The 19,406-nt window shown below is 36.6% G+C and overlaps 1 protein-coding gene across 1 annotated transcript in view; it reads right to left on the bottom strand.

Moving 5' to 3' along the window:
- Positions 1-19,406, bottom strand: part of OTOGL (otogelin-like) — a 97,277-nt gene that overhangs the window by 17,640 nt on the left and 60,231 nt on the right. Inside the window, exons 32-43 of the mRNA XM_010082351.1 lie at positions 16,050-16,217; positions 14,188-14,466; positions 13,458-13,575; positions 12,173-12,252; positions 11,090-11,224; positions 8,377-9,287; positions 7,550-7,727; positions 6,526-6,668; positions 5,129-5,152; positions 4,907-4,999; positions 4,045-4,234; positions 1,600-1,814 (exon numbers count right to left, since the gene is read on the bottom strand). Of these exons, the coding sequence (XP_010080653.1) occupies positions 1,600-1,814; positions 4,045-4,234; positions 4,907-4,999; positions 5,129-5,152; positions 6,526-6,668; positions 7,550-7,727; positions 8,377-9,287; positions 11,090-11,224; positions 12,173-12,252; positions 13,458-13,575; positions 14,188-14,466; positions 16,050-16,217 (2,534 nt within the window). The remainder of the gene's footprint in view (positions 1-1,599; positions 1,815-4,044; positions 4,235-4,906; positions 5,000-5,128; positions 5,153-6,525; positions 6,669-7,549; positions 7,728-8,376; positions 9,288-11,089; positions 11,225-12,172; positions 12,253-13,457; positions 13,576-14,187; positions 14,467-16,049; positions 16,218-19,406) is intronic.

Below are 19,406 nucleotides of genomic sequence, written 5' to 3' on the forward strand. Positions count from 1 at the left end.
AAATTATTACTCAATGCTCTGTTTCTGTGTCTATAGGACCCGATAGCCTATGTTACGCAGTCTAAATGCAGGTAGTCCAACCTATCTTATTTCTGTTGGTTTTATTTGCATAAGCTTATAACAAGGTGGAAAAGGTCAGAATTTGTTTTATTCTCCCTGCTCACTACTATGCTGCAGCCCAGCTTTCCCTGTGGTTTCAGGAAACCTTCAAGCAGTCAGTCACTTCTGCCATAAAGTTCATTACTCTGATGACTTTGTTACCTATCCTTGTCCAGTTGCTTCACGCCTGTGAGGTGCACAGTACGCTCCCTCCACTGTGGCTTTGCCACCATCATGTAAATGAAAGAAAACAAATTTCATAAGGGATGAACCAAGTGCTTGGCAACTTTGATGCTATGTCAGGTTTTGCTGTACACCAGGAAAATGCAATTGCGTCGTATCTGAGGCTATGAGAGTTCTTCTGGAAACATCTATGAAAAAGGAATTCAGACTACTCAGATTCCCTTTAATTATTTTAAAATGAGACATGTTAAACAATTATTAAAAGCATTCTGCTGCCCACTGGTGCTACTCTCCCTTCTTCATTCCAAACTGCTTACCACTGCACCCTCTCATTAACTCTCTGTGGCGATGTGATAGGTTTTGCCCAGGCAAATATCTATTAATATTAAAAAAAAAAAATTAACAAAAAAAACCAAACCAAAACAAAACACAACTCTTTAACTCCTTCCTTTCAGAAGAACTCTGTCCATTTTTTTGGTACCTGGGGAAAGTGAGGCAAGGTCTTGGGAGTTTGAAGGAAGGGGCTCAGCTGCCTACAATACATTTAACAGCATTTGTCTTTGATGAAAACTGCAGAGTAACACAATGCAAACCAAGGGTGGAAAGGCAGAACAGCAAGAAGTGAAACAGGAATCTGGACACATCTGTCTCTGAGAAAGAAAAGGACACTTGAATAATCCTTTTTATTTTGAATTTAGTGGGGAAAGTATGTAAGACCTCAGACACTTGGGCCTTCCTAATTTCCCGTTCCAGGATGCAGCTGCGCTGCACTACCTACCTGTAGTGGTAATCTGCATGCTACAGCTATATCCCGGTTAGCAAGTGCAGCGTCCAGAAACAAATGATAATGAATTCTGTAAGAAATCTTAGCAAATTGTCAACGTAATAGTGACTATGTCAAAATTTGCTTAAATGGAAATTTTTTTAGTCCAATCAGTGTCAGACTGCATGAGTTCCTGTTGTGTGCACCAGAAAATTCAGTTCTAGTGACTCATGTTGAGCATTTATTAGAAAAACCTCTTTTGGAATGTGTTTATGTTGAGATGATGATCTGATGTCTCTCCTTTGAGCTTTGCCTATTCAATAATTTAAGAAACAGCATAATAGCACAGGGGTCTGTATAGATGTGTGTTTACAATGGACAATATGACAGAAGTGTTACAGCCAATATGACAGAGGTATTAAAGCCACTCATCCAGTTGTCAACTCATGAAAATAAGCAAAACATTAAAAATGTGTACATTTCTCTTACTCTTTTCTTAACTATACATCTTTTATTTAATTTTCACCTGGAATTTCTCTGATCTTTGTACTCACTTTCTTGTGACAAGGGATGAAAGTGCTTCTGTTTAGCAGTTCCATACAGTACGTACAGTTATCTTCAGTACAGTTTCTTACTGGCCTCCTGATTGTTACATCAAGTGATTTCTCAACTTCCCAACTCCTAATGAACACCTCGATTTCCTCCATATTTGTAATTATGGTCCTGTTTTGCATTTTCAGGTCATCAGTAGGATCTCCGTTACACACCCCTGGAGGCAGAGCATTACAGTCAAAGCACAAATAAACATGCTATAATACTTCCTTTGGGAAAGAAAAGTGCTTGATAAGGTAAGATTGACATTGCATCAGGCTCACCTGTGAGACTTAGTTATCTGAATTTATACATTAAGGCCGCTATATGTCCACTGTAGTTCCAGATTTCTACTTGTGATTTTATTTGTTAGCTCAATGGCTTAGCAAAACAAGATCATACAAAACAAGTAGTGACACTTTTCCCAACAATGAATTATCTTTCAAGAAAAAAATGTTTCAAGAAAAATGGTTTCAAGAAAAAATGCAAAATGTCCTGTTCATTGTAGCAAATTCACTGACATGGCACTGGATTCTGATCTCATTTTACTGAATAGCAATCAACGCCAGGGAAGTACATGTAGATGGCATTCAAATTAACTGCCCGTTGCTGACAATCTGACATTGTATTGAAACTTAATTGAGCATTCTAAATGCAAGAAGTTATGAATCTTTTGATGAACAAGTTGCTTTCTCTACTGAATATATTTTTCTTAATTTATTAATACAAAAGTACTGAAAAATTGCCCTACCCAAACTCCTGGCATTCATTGGCTACCTGGATGCATTGTGGTATGCATTCAGTTAACCCATCAATGAAAACATAAACTTCCTATAAGCACATAACAAGTCATTAATGCAAAAATTTTAATCTTCATAATAGCGCTTTCCATCTTGGGGACTGATCAGCCAAAGTTCCTATATCCTTTTTTTCACTTTACTTCTGCATTGCCAACCACACCCTAAGTCCTCGCCTTCATGCTTCCAGCCCTGCATCCTGATATTCTACAGGGGCACTTGTTAGAACTGGGCAAGCCTGGCATGACAGGATCTGTTATTCTCTCAGACAGCATGGAGAAACACAGAAGATGGTATCTGAATGATAAGAAGCATTTGGCAGTAGCACTGCGTTCCAGCATTCTTAACACTTCTGCTTCTTGTTTCTGTCCCAATGCTTCCCCACAAACTGTGTTTGCGTTAGAATTTGTAGGGCCATACTACAGAAATGCAGAATAAATACAGCTTTAAAAATAAAGCAAATTTACCACACAGTCTCATAATTTTTTTCAGTGTGAGAGGGAGAAGGTAGAAGAATCCCAGACAGGAACAAACAGCAGAGGATAGGACAGAAGCACTAAAGGAGGCTTCAGACTTTACTGCAAAATATCAGGTAGAGAACACTTTACAGCAGAGGTTGGAGTTGTCTGCATAGCCTTCCTCTTTCTATCTTTTCAAGGCACAAAGGTTAACTATTCTATAAACCTTCCTACATTTGACCTCATCTCACCCCAATATTTTTCAGCATGCATAGAGAAGATGGCATGATACTGGGAAAAGATGCAGTACCTGCCAGGGCCAGCATTCATCTTCTCTTTTGTTTGCTTTTAAAACTAAAAGCAGTTAAAAAAATTATAAAAGTTCATTTTCCTGTTCAATATGGGGTAGATTCTGTAAAATTGCAATGTGACAGAAAATGGACATTTATGATAGAATTAAAGTTACTCTAAAATCCCTGCTTACACTTTTCCATATAATTCATACTGTCAGAGTTATAAAAAGGCTATTAGGGAAGCCTAACACATGCTAAATTTACTAACATCATAATTTAAGGCTGAGACAATGTCCTGGGTTAAGCAGAGACAGAGTTAACTTTCTTCATCACAGACACCTCAGGCACAGTTTTGGACCCTAAATCCAACCTTAGGAGGCCTGAATTTGGATTCACCGTCCGCAGGGGACCCATCCCAAGATAGACCTTTTATCAGTATTTGCATAGCAATAGCTGCCACTGCTAACATGCAACAGTTATTAGTTTCTCCCATAATCATTGAGATATACTGTCACTGCCTGAACTTCTTCAGCAGCCACTTCTCCATTGAAAATTTTCCCTTTTTCTTTACTTGACTTCAACAATATTCTTAAATACAGGCAGAAGATGAGTACCTTTTTTTAAAGTTAATTAAATACAATGTACTGATCATTAGTTCTTGAGAGCGAAAAATTACTTTATCAAGCAGTGCTTTGAAACAGAATTATTGTTATTTAACAGAATTTCACAAGCCCACCTCAATTAGGATTGTCAGTGTAGTTAATGGGGGTCACAAGGGACAAAGGTCACAGACACAAAAGGGAGGTGTAAATATTAAATGAGAAATTGTTAAGTAAGAAAAAAAAATGCCACAGTCTCACCACAAAGTCCTTCTGTCTTCATCGATGTGTTAGAGTGTAATCCATACTCTATATCTATGATGCCTGTAATGTGAGCCCACTTGATGCTAATACCAGCTGGGGTATTAACAACATACATTGCACCAGTATCCTGAATGCTCAGTCCTTCTTTTGAAAATGGTAATGATTGAATTACAGAATCCACTACTACCTAAAACAAATGCAATACATTTTATTAATAAAAAGAGATTGCAAAGTTGTATTTTATATGTCTTTACATCTTAGAGCAAAAGATTTTTTTTTACAGCCTCTGCCACATACAATGACAATCACAGTGCTTAAATCGCAGAGCTTCCCATCACTGCCATTTCCTATAACTGCAAACGAAGTAGGCATGGGGAAATATAATGATATAGAAATCCTTCCTAAATAAGGAAGCAATGAATCTTATTTATCATATATCATATCATAAAACAAAACAAAAACCCCCTCATCCCAATAATTCAAAGTTATCTGTTCTGACCTGTTACTGACTAGCAGGAAAGCCAACCTAAGTATTTATCACATCTTGGAACATTTCTCTTTGATTCTAGGTTATCTGGAAATGGAGTCTCAAGTATAAATGCCTTTTGCAGATTCTTTAAAATCTCAAAAGAACTTTGAAGTGTCATTTTGGATAAATGACATGTAAGTGAAACATAGTATTGGGAATGTATATTTTTTGCTTCTAGCATACCATGCATTACTGGGAACCTGTACTGCAAAAGTAATCCTAATCCTGTGGTACATTCATTATAAATCTGATCTATTGCATTCTCAACAGAATAGCTCTCTAGCTATCTTTTAAGTGTACACATGATATATACAGGTGATATATACTTACCTTTCTTGATAAACGATTGATAAGTAATTTATATGTGTGTGTTGTCACATTTAATTTCTTGAAACAGAGCCCTGAAGTGCTTGAAGGGGGATCCTTGAAAAAAAGTAAAAAACAAGTTTAGTTACTATTGTTTTTCCAATTCTGTACTAATGCTATAGGGAATTTTTTCAATATATGTACTATTAATGTATTTTATAATTAGTAAAATAAAAAAGTACTCACTAGTTTTCTTATTGAATTTGCACTCTGGAAAACATTAAAAAATCAATTAGAAATACAAGGATAATCAGCAGCACTCTTATTTTGCAAAAATAAGTTGACTGTCTTCTTTGTGTTGAAGTTCTTCTACAATCAGCTTCATAATTAAACTAATTTAATATGTTCCTTAAAAATAATAAAAAATACACATTTCCCAGATGATGTAGTGTGCCTTTCCATGAACTATTTTTAGAAACTTGATTTACTTGTTGAAGATTTAAATTAAAGGGGTTTATATGGAAAATTACACAGAAAAGATAAGACAATGACCTAGACAAGTTAAATTAAAAAACATGTAGAAATACAATCGTCATACCAGTGTAATCCTCTGCCCTAACCTTGATAAAACTACTATTTTACCAAGGCATCTTTCTGCACAAGATTGTAACTCATATGTACCATACCTCAGCTGTCTTTTTAACTAATCAGCTTTAACACTGAGAGCAACTCATTACCAGCATCACGAGATTCAGCATATGCTGGAAAGCCCTTTCAGAAATTATTTCTTAAAGAACTACAGCTGCAGCCTTCTAAAGCTCATCCGCCTATGTGAGCTGCATTCACACCTTTAGACTGGAACCAAGAAACACCGAACAGAGCAATTTAAAAGAAAACATCTAAAACACTGTAAAACTCAGGACTTAAAAACTGAGTGTACAGTTGCCCAGTGAGAGTAGATAAGAGACCAAGGAGGGATGGGAAACAAAGAAGTCTGATGAAAATCCTTAACAGAAACTTGTTTATCCACGAACCAAAATGGAAATACAAGCCAGTTGTTCAACGGCTGCACAAATTAGGACTATGGACAATGCAAAGGAAATGTATGTAGAGACTCTAAGGATGAGACTGACCTGAAATAAACTGTCAGTCTAAAAATAAAGTAGTTGAATCTCCCCCTGCAGGCAATGCAGAGTTAGACAAAGAACAACTCATCACACTAATCCCAAACACATTAATGCTTTCCTAAAATAACTACAAAACATTTCTGTGAGTATTCAAAATATTTTGGTATTTTGACCATATTGTAAAGTATAAATTCAAGGCCTCAAGAAGATTTGTGAGTGGCGAGCCTAAAAGAAAATGTGTAGATTCAGAAGTTATGTCACCCTGATAATTTAAAAGGAAGTTACATTTTAATGTTCTTATAACATAATACGATAACTACTATTCAACCTGAGATAAAATTCTTTTATCTAGACAGAATGATAAAGCACACTCCTTGAAAATTAAAAATTTGCCATTTTTCAGTGGGTTTGGCTTTTACCTGAATTTTTAAGTGATACATTTTTGCAGAATTTCATACCTATAACACAAAAATTCAAGAAACTATTCAAGGTATTGTGGAAATGCAAGAATCTTACCTGATTCGCAGGACATTTTTCAATATGAGCAACAATAATTTCTCCTGATATCTTCACTAAAATGTAGGAAGCCATATTACAGAGGGCTATGTTGTTTCCATCAAATGTAATAACACTCAGTTCAGACAGTACAGAACATTGACCTAAAAAAAGAACTGTTGATTAATGAGGTTACCACAAAACTGAATACAAGGCATTTCTAAAAACTTTCAGTTTTAGCAATATTTATTCTCATATGAGGTATGCTTATATACGTATTGATGACCTTGTTCTGCAAACAGCATACTGAGCCATAAGCAGATGTAAGTATCTTATGTTATTCAGTGGAAATACCTTAATCTACTGACCAAGGTAGTGGAGAAAGTTTTAAGTTGGTGAAAATTTTCACTTAAGTCAATGTTTATGGGCAAGGTCAATGAATTTGTACATTGTCAGATAAAATGTATGCATTAAAATAGACATATTTTTGAGATATTGATAACAAGAGACTGATCTGTTCTATCCTGAGACAAATATTTACAAGTACAATATTGGTTTCAGTAATGCTACAGGGTTTTAAATCTTACTTCTCTTTCACCTTTTTCTTCCCTTGGCAGACAGTCATCTGCCAGTTTCTGCAGTTTCTAAATATGAGTAAAAACTGCAGTTAGAGCTAACTGACCTTTGGGGGTTCTGTCTTTCAGAAAATGCCAGTATTTAATTTATTTCCTTCACAAAATGTTGAAATCTCAACATTTCTGGTTATAGAAATTCTGAAAAGTCTCAGCTGGAAAATGTTGATGTCAATGCTGCAGATTTCATTTCAGTATTTTCATTCAAAACAAAATAGTTTGACTGTCTTGAATGTTAATTCAAAGATATCAAAACACTTACTATATTTCACTCCATTTTGCTGATGAACAGCTCCTTTAAATTCATTCCAGTATTCAACCTCATATTTCCACTGTAATAAACCCTTATTTTATTACTTGAAACTTAAATATCAAGTCTTTATGTTGTATTTAAAAATAGAACAGTGACTTACAGGGACATTCCCATTCTGGGCAACAACTATCAGTGTTAACTTGAACGGGCATTCCTCTAAAACCACAGTCTGGCTTGTGCACATCCTTAGGGCAGTTCCTTGAAAGGTTGTATAACATCCAACCCGTATCAACACATACATACTGGGTACATTTGTCAACAGGTTCAAGGTATCTTGGCTGTCATATAAGGAAAAAACAACCAGAATCAACTTTACATTCATTGCCCCTATGAAGTCCAAGTGATCACTTGTTCATTGCCCTGCTCCAAGTCAGAAGCAGTGTATCTGTGTGACCCCTCATCAGTTATTTGGAATGAATTGCTTTTGTGTGGTTGTAACAGGTAACAATGTTGCACATCTCTGTACCCGACACCTTCCCAGCTCCATCTGGCTTTGGAGGAATACTCTATGTAAAGCGTTATGCATTAAGGCTACATGTTATATTCAGTAATAATCTGAAGCATTTTAAGAAATACAGAATCATGCATTCCCATAATTTTAAACCCTAAAATAAAGAAACAAATGGAAAAAAAGAAAGACAGGGTGAGATTATGCAGAAACCCCAAAAATTCCATGGATTATGGCTTTCTCTGGACCTCAGAAATATATTTTGCTATCTAGAATCAGCATATAGTTTTAAAAGACATATTTTTCCCACAGCAATACATACAAGTTGCAGCAGTAATACAACAATCCTCTAAGAATAATTGAGTATTTTAAAATATACCAATAAAAACAAAAATAGGAGATATTTGCAGTCTCTGGTATTACAAAATGGACTGAAAAGGGGGAACAAAACACATAGGGGCAAGTAAAACTGATCATACCACACATTCGGAAGATGTAGACATCAGTGCATGCATCATGGTACCAATGGAAGCCTTGTCAGCTGCAGCTGTCATTGTTTCTGTGCTTGCCAGACGAGTTTGTGTTTCTACAGGCTCTGAAGAGGAAGGCAGAGCTGTTCCACCAAAATGAGATAAACCTATTATAGTTCTGGTCTGCAGCTCTGTGGGCTCTGTTAAGCTGAAATAAGGCTTAATGGTTTTCCGTGTTGGGGTTTTGGACCAATCTGATGTTGCTACATCTGGGACTCCAGAAAGAGAGAGATTTTTTACTGAGGTTGTATTTCTCGAAAAAGGTGAACTCTGGACTGCAGACACTGTCAGATAAGGCAGGGAAGATTTCTCAGTTGTGGTAGACTTTGCCTTGGTAACATTTCTTTGCTCATGTGAAGTCTGACCACTTTCTAAAATATCCACAGTTCTTTCAAATGAGGTTGCATATTTAACTTCTGAAGCTGTAAATGAGGTACTCTTCGTTTGTGATAATGGACTTGTAGTACCATTTGTTTTCATGATCATCATTTTTGGAGTTTCTTTGGTGCTCTGTGAAGCTTGAGTTGCCGCAGGTGCAAATAAAGATTTGTTTGAAACATGCATGAGCATTTCTATGGTGGTAGGAACTGAAGCTGAAGCCGTATAAAACTCCAAATTGGCAATGAAAGAATCAGTGGTTTTTGAGGTAATCCTAGAGGCTACAGGAGTGCCAGAAGCAACTAATAAACTGGCCGAAGAGCTAGCTGGTATTTTTGCCAAAATATAAGGTGCTTTTAAGGATGTAGCATTCACTGTTGTGTTTGTGATCACTGGTGTAGTGGATGGAGTGATTATTCCAGCTGATATGGCTGATATTGTTCCATGTTCTTCTGAAGAACTTACTGAAGAACTCTGTTTTCCTAGAGAAACAGCAGAGATATGAGTGGTCTTAGGACAAGATGAAGACATAGAGACCCTACTGGAGTGGCTTTCTAAAGTGACTTCAGGAGTTGTAGGCATTAGTAAAGAGGGCATTATAATGGATGTTTTTAGCACTGCTTAAAAGCTAGTAGAAGAATTTATGGTTAAAGTGAATGTAGAAAAATCTAGAGAAGTTGTTGCAAAGTCTATAACTGGACTTTTTGAAGTTCTTTGTGTATCTAGAAATGAAACTGGTGTTTGGGTAGCAGCTATATTTTGTATTAATGATGATGTCCTATTGAATATGGGAATCAATGAACTTGTAGTATGAGATGTCGCACAAGATGGTACTGATGCTGATAATAAGACTAAATAAAGATGATGACTTTGTAAGAGAAGGATCTTTAGGAATGAAAGTGCCTGAATTCTGTGCCATGGGGTCAGTTTATAATTCTGTATATGAACTGCTTAGGTATGCTGTAATTTCTGAAGTGGTTGCTAATGTAGCATTTAGAGGTAATACCAATATCCTAAGAGGGAAGACTGTAGACATAATGGATTTCTTCAGCCTTTTAGAAATGGATGACACTGAAAAGGGATCTGTGTGCATAATGTATTTTCTGTTGAGGCTTTACTTGCTATAGACATATCAGAGATTGCTGGATTGACTAGAAGAGTGGAAGGTATATAAAGACCTTTGGAGGCAACCGTGACATCTGCCATAGCTTTGGGCTTCATGGGTGTAAACAGAGAATGCACTGGTACAGTTACTGTGCATGTTACAAAAGGACTCAAAGTATTTATAGGGATTTGAGAAGCAACTTCAGGTGAAGATACAGTCATTATGAGCAGCGGAGCAGAAATACTGCCTTTTGTTAATGGAGATGTCCACTTGGGAACAGTCACTGAAATTTCCACTGAAGATAAAAATGGCTTTGGAGGAAAACTAGCTAAAGAACTTGCATTTAATGATACCAGAGGAATTTTAGACAAGAGTTTTGCTGTTTGACAATATGAAGCTGTGATTAATTGAGGAAAAGTTGTCTCATAGCTAGCAAATCTAGTAGTCGTAGGAATTTGAGGAGCAGTTGAAGTCAGTGCAGAAATGGGTATTAGGTCAACTGCAGTTTGACCAACGCCAGACCTAGTTCTAACAGACAAAGTAGATATAGGAGAAGTAGATGTCCTTAGTGTCAACCATGAACCTAGAAGAATCACAGGTCTTGTGAAAATTGCTCTGCCAGACAGCAAAGCAGACAAAGACTTCAGAGGATACTGCTGCTCCCTTAGAATGACTTACGGAAGTACTCCTACTCTTCCCAATCCTTGCAGGCAGCTCAGAAGTGACAAAAGATGGCTTGAAGGTTAAAGTTTTTAATGCTGAGGAAGGGGGAACTGTTCCTAGCTGAGCGGTTGATGTTTCAAGTAGAAACGGAACTACCACTAGGGAAGTGGGTGTTTATAATGCAGAACGTGTTGGAATAGGACTTGCACTGAGCAAGGTTGTTGGAGTTGTTATTGTAATGGGTAAAGTTATAGATGCAGTAGAATTGACAGTATGTGATGTGACTGCTGAGGCTGGAAGAGCAGTTGGAAAATCTGTTGAAGAGATGAGTTTGGAAAGGACAGTAGGGCTGGCTGTGCTGTGAAGTACATCAGAAGGCTCCACTGTACTTGGTAATGAAAATATAGGTGGCTGCATTAGATGCTTCCAATGAATAGAAGTCTGTAATGGACTGTGCCAACATATTAATTCCCCTTAAAGTTGTGTTTGCTTTCATGGTTATTTTGGCTGTCGCACCAGTAAGAGATGACTCAGTTCCTGAAGTAACAAATAAAGGTGTCTGAGGAACTCTCTCCACAGTAGCACCCATGTGAGAGATTAACAATGAAGGTTTTGTTCCAATTGCTGATTCTGTAGGTGTCACAGGTATGCCTAGAAGGAAAAAACACGTTTCACTGTCTTTTATGGATTATTGGTAAAGCAAAATAGCAACATCTACCTCTACTCAAGTCCCATTTAAATATTGGCAAATAAGAGCATCATTTTGCTGAGAAGATAACTTGCCAGTTGTTCCAGGTTGCCTGATGACTGTTGAGGAACTCAGCTCACTCAAGAAGTTTTCTAATTTTCTTTGCAAATGGAGTAGCTAATTTTTTATTATTAGTGAAAATCTTGACTTTGCAGAGTAGTTTTGAAGCAACAAGGGAATTCCATGGAAAATTCAGTAAATCCAAAATAGTAAAATATTTGGAATAAATGTATTACAGAATATGTAATCTTCTTTCATATCTTTGGAATGCAGTATACTATATGAGATAACTTTGTACTAGCAAATATCAAACATAATGTATTTCGTTCAAAACTTGTAAAATAAAATAAGAGACAGCATTAAAATGTAACTGTTATGTTAAAAGAATACCATATCCCCAAAATAAGCAAATAATGTGGTAGCTTCACACACCAGAAGTTATGAAATAGACGCACTGAATTTCTTGGTGGTGGCTCATCAACTGAAATGTCTGAACTTTTTGCCACAGCAGTATTTCTTCCGTTTGGGATCTTTCTCTTATATACATATGGTGTACTAGCAGCATATAGTCAAATATATTTGTGATTAGTATAACAGCATCACAAAAGGTTAAATTTAACATACTATTAGAGAAATTAAATAATTCGATTTTAGATATGGCTTGTTTGGATGTAGGAGATGTATTTCGGTTGACTGGGAATGGAGTCTGTGTCCCAGAGACACATTCTTCAACAGAAAGATGGTCTGGTAAAGCATTTAATAAAAAACAACAAAGTACATTTGATTAAAACCTTTCCTGGGATCTCTAGAGTGATGTATAAGATCAGACCAATATACCAAAATATACTTACAGTCTTCTGGATAAACACATTTAAGCGTGACTTCATCAAGGATCATGTTCTTGGGACAGTATGGCAAGCATCCTTCAACCCTTTAAAATATTGTGTAGTTAATTCTAAAGCCACAGCAGAAATATAAATTAAATTTAAATTATTTCACTTTGGCAAAAGGAAACATTTTAATATCTTCCCCATCAGAGTTCTGAGAACTTTCCAGTGTAATGGTGAACACAGCATTTTGAGGCATTTTAAGGTCAAGAAGACATTGAACAGCACAATTCTGTTTCTAAACTGTTAATAATCAACTCTTTGCATAGGCTGATGAACGTGATAGCTTTGGACCATTCTGCTTCCACAACCAGGTGGAAGTTCAGATCCCTAAGCATAAAGGTTTCCCACAGGACAAGGACCTTCGCACTACAAGACTACAGTTTTACCCAGATATGTTCATTTGAGACATTAAAATATTTAGACTGACTCCATAGGAAGTCTCATTCTTGTGCACTTTCAGCATAGGCGAGTGCAGGCAAGTCCTTATATTCCCTTAACTTTTCATTTTTGGGGATTTTTATTTATTTTTTTTTTTTAAATCACAACATTAACAACCAGTGTGTCCATATGGAAAAAGCTAAGAATAGCGACAGAGAAAATTAGTATTATTAGTAATATTCCTAATCATAAACTGCATGTGCCTAGGGAGGTAGTCTGAAATTCAAAATACCATTTTTTTTTTCCACCAGATTTTGTGCCTGTGGAGACAGGAAATCTTGTTACTAAGTAACAACATAACATCAGCAGTGTGAAATCCCTCGTGTGATGACAATGAGCATCTCTTAGTATAAAGTTCCCTCCTGTTACAGGAGAGGGCGTAGTCCACCCTTACTATTCGCACAGGTTTTGATCTCTGTCATATAAACACCAGAAAGATGTAGTCATTTACAGCATCATGGGATGCTGGTTTAATATGTGAATATAAATCCATAGATGGGAACAGCCTTCATTTAATTTAATAGATTTCCGCTTAACCACTACCAGAAGCTAATCCCCTGGGCTAAATACAAACCTTCTTATTGTTGTGTTGAAAGACTGCCTGTAAACAGGAATACATACCGTGGGAAATGAGGGGCTTGTTGCAAATGTTTTCACATGACTTGTGAGAGTTGCTCACAAGAGTGATACTGAAATCTGGATAAGTAAAAATGAGTGGATATCGCAGCTGCAGTAGTTTTCAGAAAGCACATGGTAAGCATATTACAAAAAACAATACGGTAGCAGTACTGAATTTAATTTGACTTACGGGGGAAGGAATTTACATGCTATTCCTTCAGGATCACTACATGTTTTAACACAAGGATTAGCACAAGATTCATATCGCCATTCACACATCCTTCTATAAGGTACAGACGCACCAAGTTCTGAGAAAGAAGGAAAAGGTATTTTTATTGATTGTGTAGTCAATAAGCTATAAATTTATAGTCTTTTCTATAATATACCTTGAGGTTTTCAGAAAAATTAAAAATCAAAAGCCAAGTATAGAAATTCTTGAGAACTTTCAAATAGGTGAGATTTTGTTCATTTTCAGTTTCAAGTTTTTAAAATTCAATCAAGCTAGAAGACACTGAAGCTTCAAAGACACAAACAACTACTCACTTTTACAATATATTCTGTCTAAAAACTTAAAAATCAATTAAACATAGTGAAGGTACTGGTGGTTGCAGAAGCAATACAGTTACCCAATTCATTTAAAATAATAGATATCTATAGCTCACTAACAAGACTTTAACATGCATCTTTTTGTGACATGCCACATTCATTTCGAAAGAGTAAAACAATTAAAATGTAGTTCAAAGATAAAGTAATCATCATGTCTGCAAAAAATAGAATATAATAGCATTTGGAGGTGGGATAGAAGACAATGACAGAATAGGAATAAAAAAATAGTTGTTCATATTGCTGATGAAAGATAAGTGCTCTGAAGGCAAGAAGAAAAAACCTATACTTATCCCTGCATATAATGCAAAATTTACCTTGAATTCTAAAGCTACTCAAACGTTTGAATTCTTCTGAATCATCGTACTTTGCCACTTTAACACTGGACGAAGTGAGAATGATGAAAAAGCCTTTTTTACTGTGCAGTTCAAAGGCGCTGAGCCCTGGAATCCAGAGGCCCTGATGGTGGAAGAACGTGGCTCGTCTCTGAAAGGAAGCACTTGCCTGCCACTGTTCCAACTCAATGGTTTCGTTGTCATGTACGTACAGAAAGTAGTTTGGTCTTTCAGCAGACTCAAGGGAAACAAGAGAGAGCGCTTCCACAAAAGAAAAAAGAAAAAAAATAATTACAGTATTCACAGAAAACAACCTGAAAGTGAGATTACAGTCTACATATTGGCTGTTAGATGGCTCCTTTTAAACAACTGCTTTTCACAAAAAAAAAATATTTCGGTCTTATGTAACACAAAAAAAAAGTTTGAAATGCAGGATCTAAAGAAGACTTCACATATATCCAGAGGCACCAGAGAGCTAATCAGTTAGATCAAAACTGCATTCAGCCTACTGGTACCAGCCTTTGAAATGATCAATAAGCAGTCTCAGATTAGGACTTGTTCAAATTGGGACAGGTTTTCTCTCCAATTTGGATAAATGTCTGACAGTTCAGCCATACCAAAATTTCATTAGCAAATAACATCACACAAATATTGTAGGAACATTCTTGACTTTACCTTGAGGTCAGACTTTTTTACATTCAGTCATATACATCAATGCAGTAAGAAAACCTGTGGCCAAATTAAAGACTCGACCTTCTATTTGCTCTACCCATGCCAGAAATCAAGTGAAGAAAATTCTCTGACAATTTAAGAACTTAGAAGATGACTGACTTCAGATTTGGTTATCAACTTGAACAAAATCTTGATGTGTCTTTAATTGAAGCAAATACTATCTCATTCCTCACAGGTATGAAAACTGTCTGTGTACTGCACAGATTAGTGAGTATTTTACTTACAACTTACATTGGTTGGAGTTTTACAAGACTGAATGAATTCTTCTATGTACTTTCTCATTTCAAAATCAATAAAAACCCAATTTCTCCCCTGCAAAATTGTCAACTGCTTGTGAATACAGTTTTGATTTTTACTGTGAAAAGAGCCCTTCTCTTTGCTGATTTTTGAGAGTTCAGGATTTTTTCAACAAATTAAATTCAGTAAGAAAGCAATGACAAAATCTGTATTGACTTAATTGTCACAAACCCACTGTATGGCAAGCAAGGAAAATATATGCAGAAGGAAAAATATTTAAATGTATTTACTTTTGGCTGCATAATTTGGATCAGTCTCTCATAAGTGAGAAATAGATATTAGGAATAGCTGTTCACCTAAGAAACTTCCTTCTACATTTTATTGAGAGGCTGCTGACTAATAATGTGCAGGTGACAGGTTGGTTGTTCAAAGCTGACCATTTTGTGGTCCACTGAAAGTCACAAAAAGGAAGAAAATATAAACACAAAAATATTCTGCATTCACCTTCAGAGTTGATACTTGCTAGATACATGTGCAAATTTTTACAGTTTCCAGTTACACAATCTAGTTTTTTTTTCCACAAAGCAATTATATTCACTTGCATTTTGCAACATTTCTAAAACAAACTTTGAAAAGTCAAGACTGAAGCTGGCAGTGAGGTTTACCAGTATTTAAAAAAGGAAATAAATTTTAAAAATCAGTATTCTTCCTTAAAAGTAGAACTCTTAGTTTTGATATTGGCCACTTCACTCTCACTTATCCCAGTAACTAAAAATATATAGACTATTTTAGGAGATTTAGAAGATACAGCAAAAATCATTCATATAGTTTGAAAAATATGTATTGCCATTAGCAAAATTGTTGAGAACACTTACATAAATCTTTATCTTTGAAAAGACCTGGAGTTATCATGAAACTGAAAAATACATTTCCATATGCTCCAGTTCTAGGCAGGGGAAATATACTTCTACTGGATACGTTAGCTCCTATAATTGTGTCATTCTCTCCATAACTTGCCAAAATATAGGGTCCTTCACCAAGACCTAAGGGAAGAAAAGTCAAATAGGAAAAAAAAAAATCCTTCTTGCATAACATAGAAAACTTAAGTCTTATTTGACATAATATATTACCTTAAATATTTCACCATACCTGGAATCAAGGAAATTTGGAACTAGAGCTCAATGCCTCAAGGTATTATGCTGGAGTCGGTCTGTATCTATCTGTTCAATGTACTCCCTTATTCTTTGCTTACTGCCCAGAATACAACAGATACAAAGTGAGCACAAAAAAGTGTGGATGGCTACCCTCACAAAATGGCCTGTATAAGAAAGCAATCTGGGCTGCTTTTTTATGGTATTTAGTCTTTCACGTGTCTTTATTTCTCTACTTTGAAAAATCAGAGTAACTTTAATATTAAACCCCAAATAGACACTGCAGCTAATCGAAGATCTACAAGACGGTTCCCCCCTAAAAAACCATATTTTGAATTCTAAGGCTGTAATTCAATTTTTGGCAGCAATACTGCTTAAGCAATTGTCTACTTCATTCTCTCCCACAAACCACTTGCTTCTGCCCCCCTACTGCCCCATTTATTATGCCATCCAAATTGCTTCAGCAGTGAAGGGACCCAGCTGAAAAGAAACCAGATAATTTTTCCAGTCTGGCTCACCACCTTTTCATTCAAAATCTCATGCCAATATAACAAGGACAACAGCTTCAGCTGGCACTACTGCCAGAATAGTGCTGGCCTAACCATGCCCTGCAGCAAACCCCTGGAGCTATTTCTGCTGAGCTGGAAAGGCTCACAGGGATACATCCAGATAACAGCATCCGTCTTTGTCACTGTATCCCACTGAAAGAACCAAGAGCAGCATACTTCTAAAACTTCACCTTGTAAGTAAGAAACAAAATGTGTAAGTTTTGTGAAAGCTTTTAATCCTTACAGTGAAAAGACTGAATCCCTTTCCCAGTCAAAGACAGGTCCTTTCAAATATGACTCTCCCAAGAGGAAAGGAATTCTCATAATAATGAGATTTGGCTCAGCTAGAAGATTTTTCTGAAGAAAACTGCATGAAAAGCCACTATGTTTGCATGGAAACTATGTTGGGGCTCATATCCATGTGAAGCCCACAAGCTTGCCACAAAATGACCACTTTCAAAGAAGTGGTGAGGCAAGTTATCTTAAAAATACTATTTATTTTATATCATTGAATGTTTATCCCTACATATTAACAGACATTTTGCCTATGACTTGAACAAAAGCAGGAGTGATGTGTAATTGATAGAGCTTCCATAAAGATTCAACAGTTTCACATAGAATCAGGAAGGTTGGAAAAGACCTCAAGGATCATGCAGAGAAAAAAAAGAATCGGAGGAGGAGCCATCCTATGTCCCAAAAGGTGTTTTGCTGGCACTTGGTGGTGGAAATGCACCTAATGCCATCCTTGACTCTAACTCTGGTGGGCAGCTAAGCATCACAAAAAACATTTGCTCAGCCCCCCCACCAAGTGGGATCGGGGAGCAAAGCAGAGGGGAAAAACTGAAAAACCATGTGGGTTGAGATAAATGCAGTTTAATAAATTTGAAGGGGGGGGGAGGGGGAGGGGGAGGGAGGAAGGGGCAGGAGGGGGGAGTAAAACAAATCCAAAAAGTCATGCAAAAAAATCCCAGTTGCTCACCACCAGTGAACCAATGCTCAGCTAGACCCTGAGCAATGCCAGCCCTGGCAAACTTCCTTCCCAGTTTTTATTGCCAAAGATAATGTTATATGTTCTGCAATACCCCTTTGGTCAGTTGGGGTCAGCCGGTCCTAACTGTGTCCCCTCCCAATACCTTGTGCACCCGCTGCCTATTCACTAGTGGGGCAGCATGAGAACCAGGAAAGGCCTTGATGCTGCATAAGCAGTAGCTAAAACATGGGTGTGTTATACCCACTGCTTTCGTCACAAATACAAAATACAGCACCATACAAGCTACTATGGAGAATATTAACTCTGTCCAAATCAAAACCAGTACACCTTCCTATTTTTTAAATAAGATAAAATTCCCTATGGCAAGGAAATTAGGGAAAGCCAGCTATACCTAGCAGTATCTACAAGCTGCTACTGCAGTGCATCAGACTCCTTGGAGGAGAAAAAAGTAATCTACTGTATGATACTCATTATAGGATGCAAGTCACTAAAAAAGATGTATCGAAAGTTACATTCATATCATTGCATTTAGCTGAGTTTCCCTTCTTTTTTTAACATCTTGCTGCCCACAAAACATGCAGACTATCCAAATATCAAGGGGGATGCCACAGGAATTAAGTTATTAAATGAATACCACTCTCGCGCTGAGGAACTGTTCTTTACAGTACAATACTTGTGAGGCTTGTGCATAAAATCCTGTTACCAGCAATTTCAAGATATAATAGGTCCCAGTTCTGAAATTTACAGTATAAGCATAAGCTAACATCCTTCTAGAGCTTCTCCCTGTCTGCCAAGATATGCTGCATGCTGCATTAATCCACCCCCGCATCAAGAATGATGAGGTTATTAATTGAGACATTAGGGAATACGTAGCTGGGCCACTGCTCTTCACCCATTGAAAGTAGAAGCAATATTAAAACTACATACACCAACTCAAAGAAAAAGCCCATCAATTAACTCAATTGAGTTTTTAATTGAACCAGAGCAATCTCTTTTATATGTCAATGTAAGAGGGAAAAATAAAACAAAGCAAGCCACTTCAGCATGAAAACCTAGAAGATAATTGCATAGTGTGACAAATGTTCATAAAATTTATGAGGATTTTTTTTTCAAAAATCATACCAAATTAATTATTATTCTTATAAATCTTAACTCAGTATCATCAGAGATGCATTATATCCACACCATTAATTTTTGGCGAAAAGGACTTGAGCTTCCCTATGCCAAAGGAAATTAGTTCAGTGAGGTGAAAATTCAAATGGTAATTGCCATACTAACCTTCTAAGATGCACAATGACATGTCAATATTTTAATTCCTTACTAATGTAGGACTGTGTTTGTATAGGACAAATCTCAAGTAACACATGAGATATTGCACAGAAAAAAGCAGTATTTTAAATTTCCGTAGAAGAACAGCAGGGAAGAAGAAGTCAGTATAATGACATAATGATATTAAATAGGCAAGGAATATGCCACAAAATGACACACAATACTCCAGGCTCATACAAGTCACCTCTCCTTTCTAATGGATTTGAAGGCCCA

This window comes from Pterocles gutturalis, unplaced genomic scaffold (assembly GCF_000699245.1).
Source record: "Pterocles gutturalis isolate BGI_N339 unplaced genomic scaffold, ASM69924v1 scaffold23914, whole genome shotgun sequence".
Classification (NCBI taxonomy): Eukaryota; Metazoa; Chordata; class Aves; order Pterocliformes; family Pteroclidae; genus Pterocles; species Pterocles gutturalis.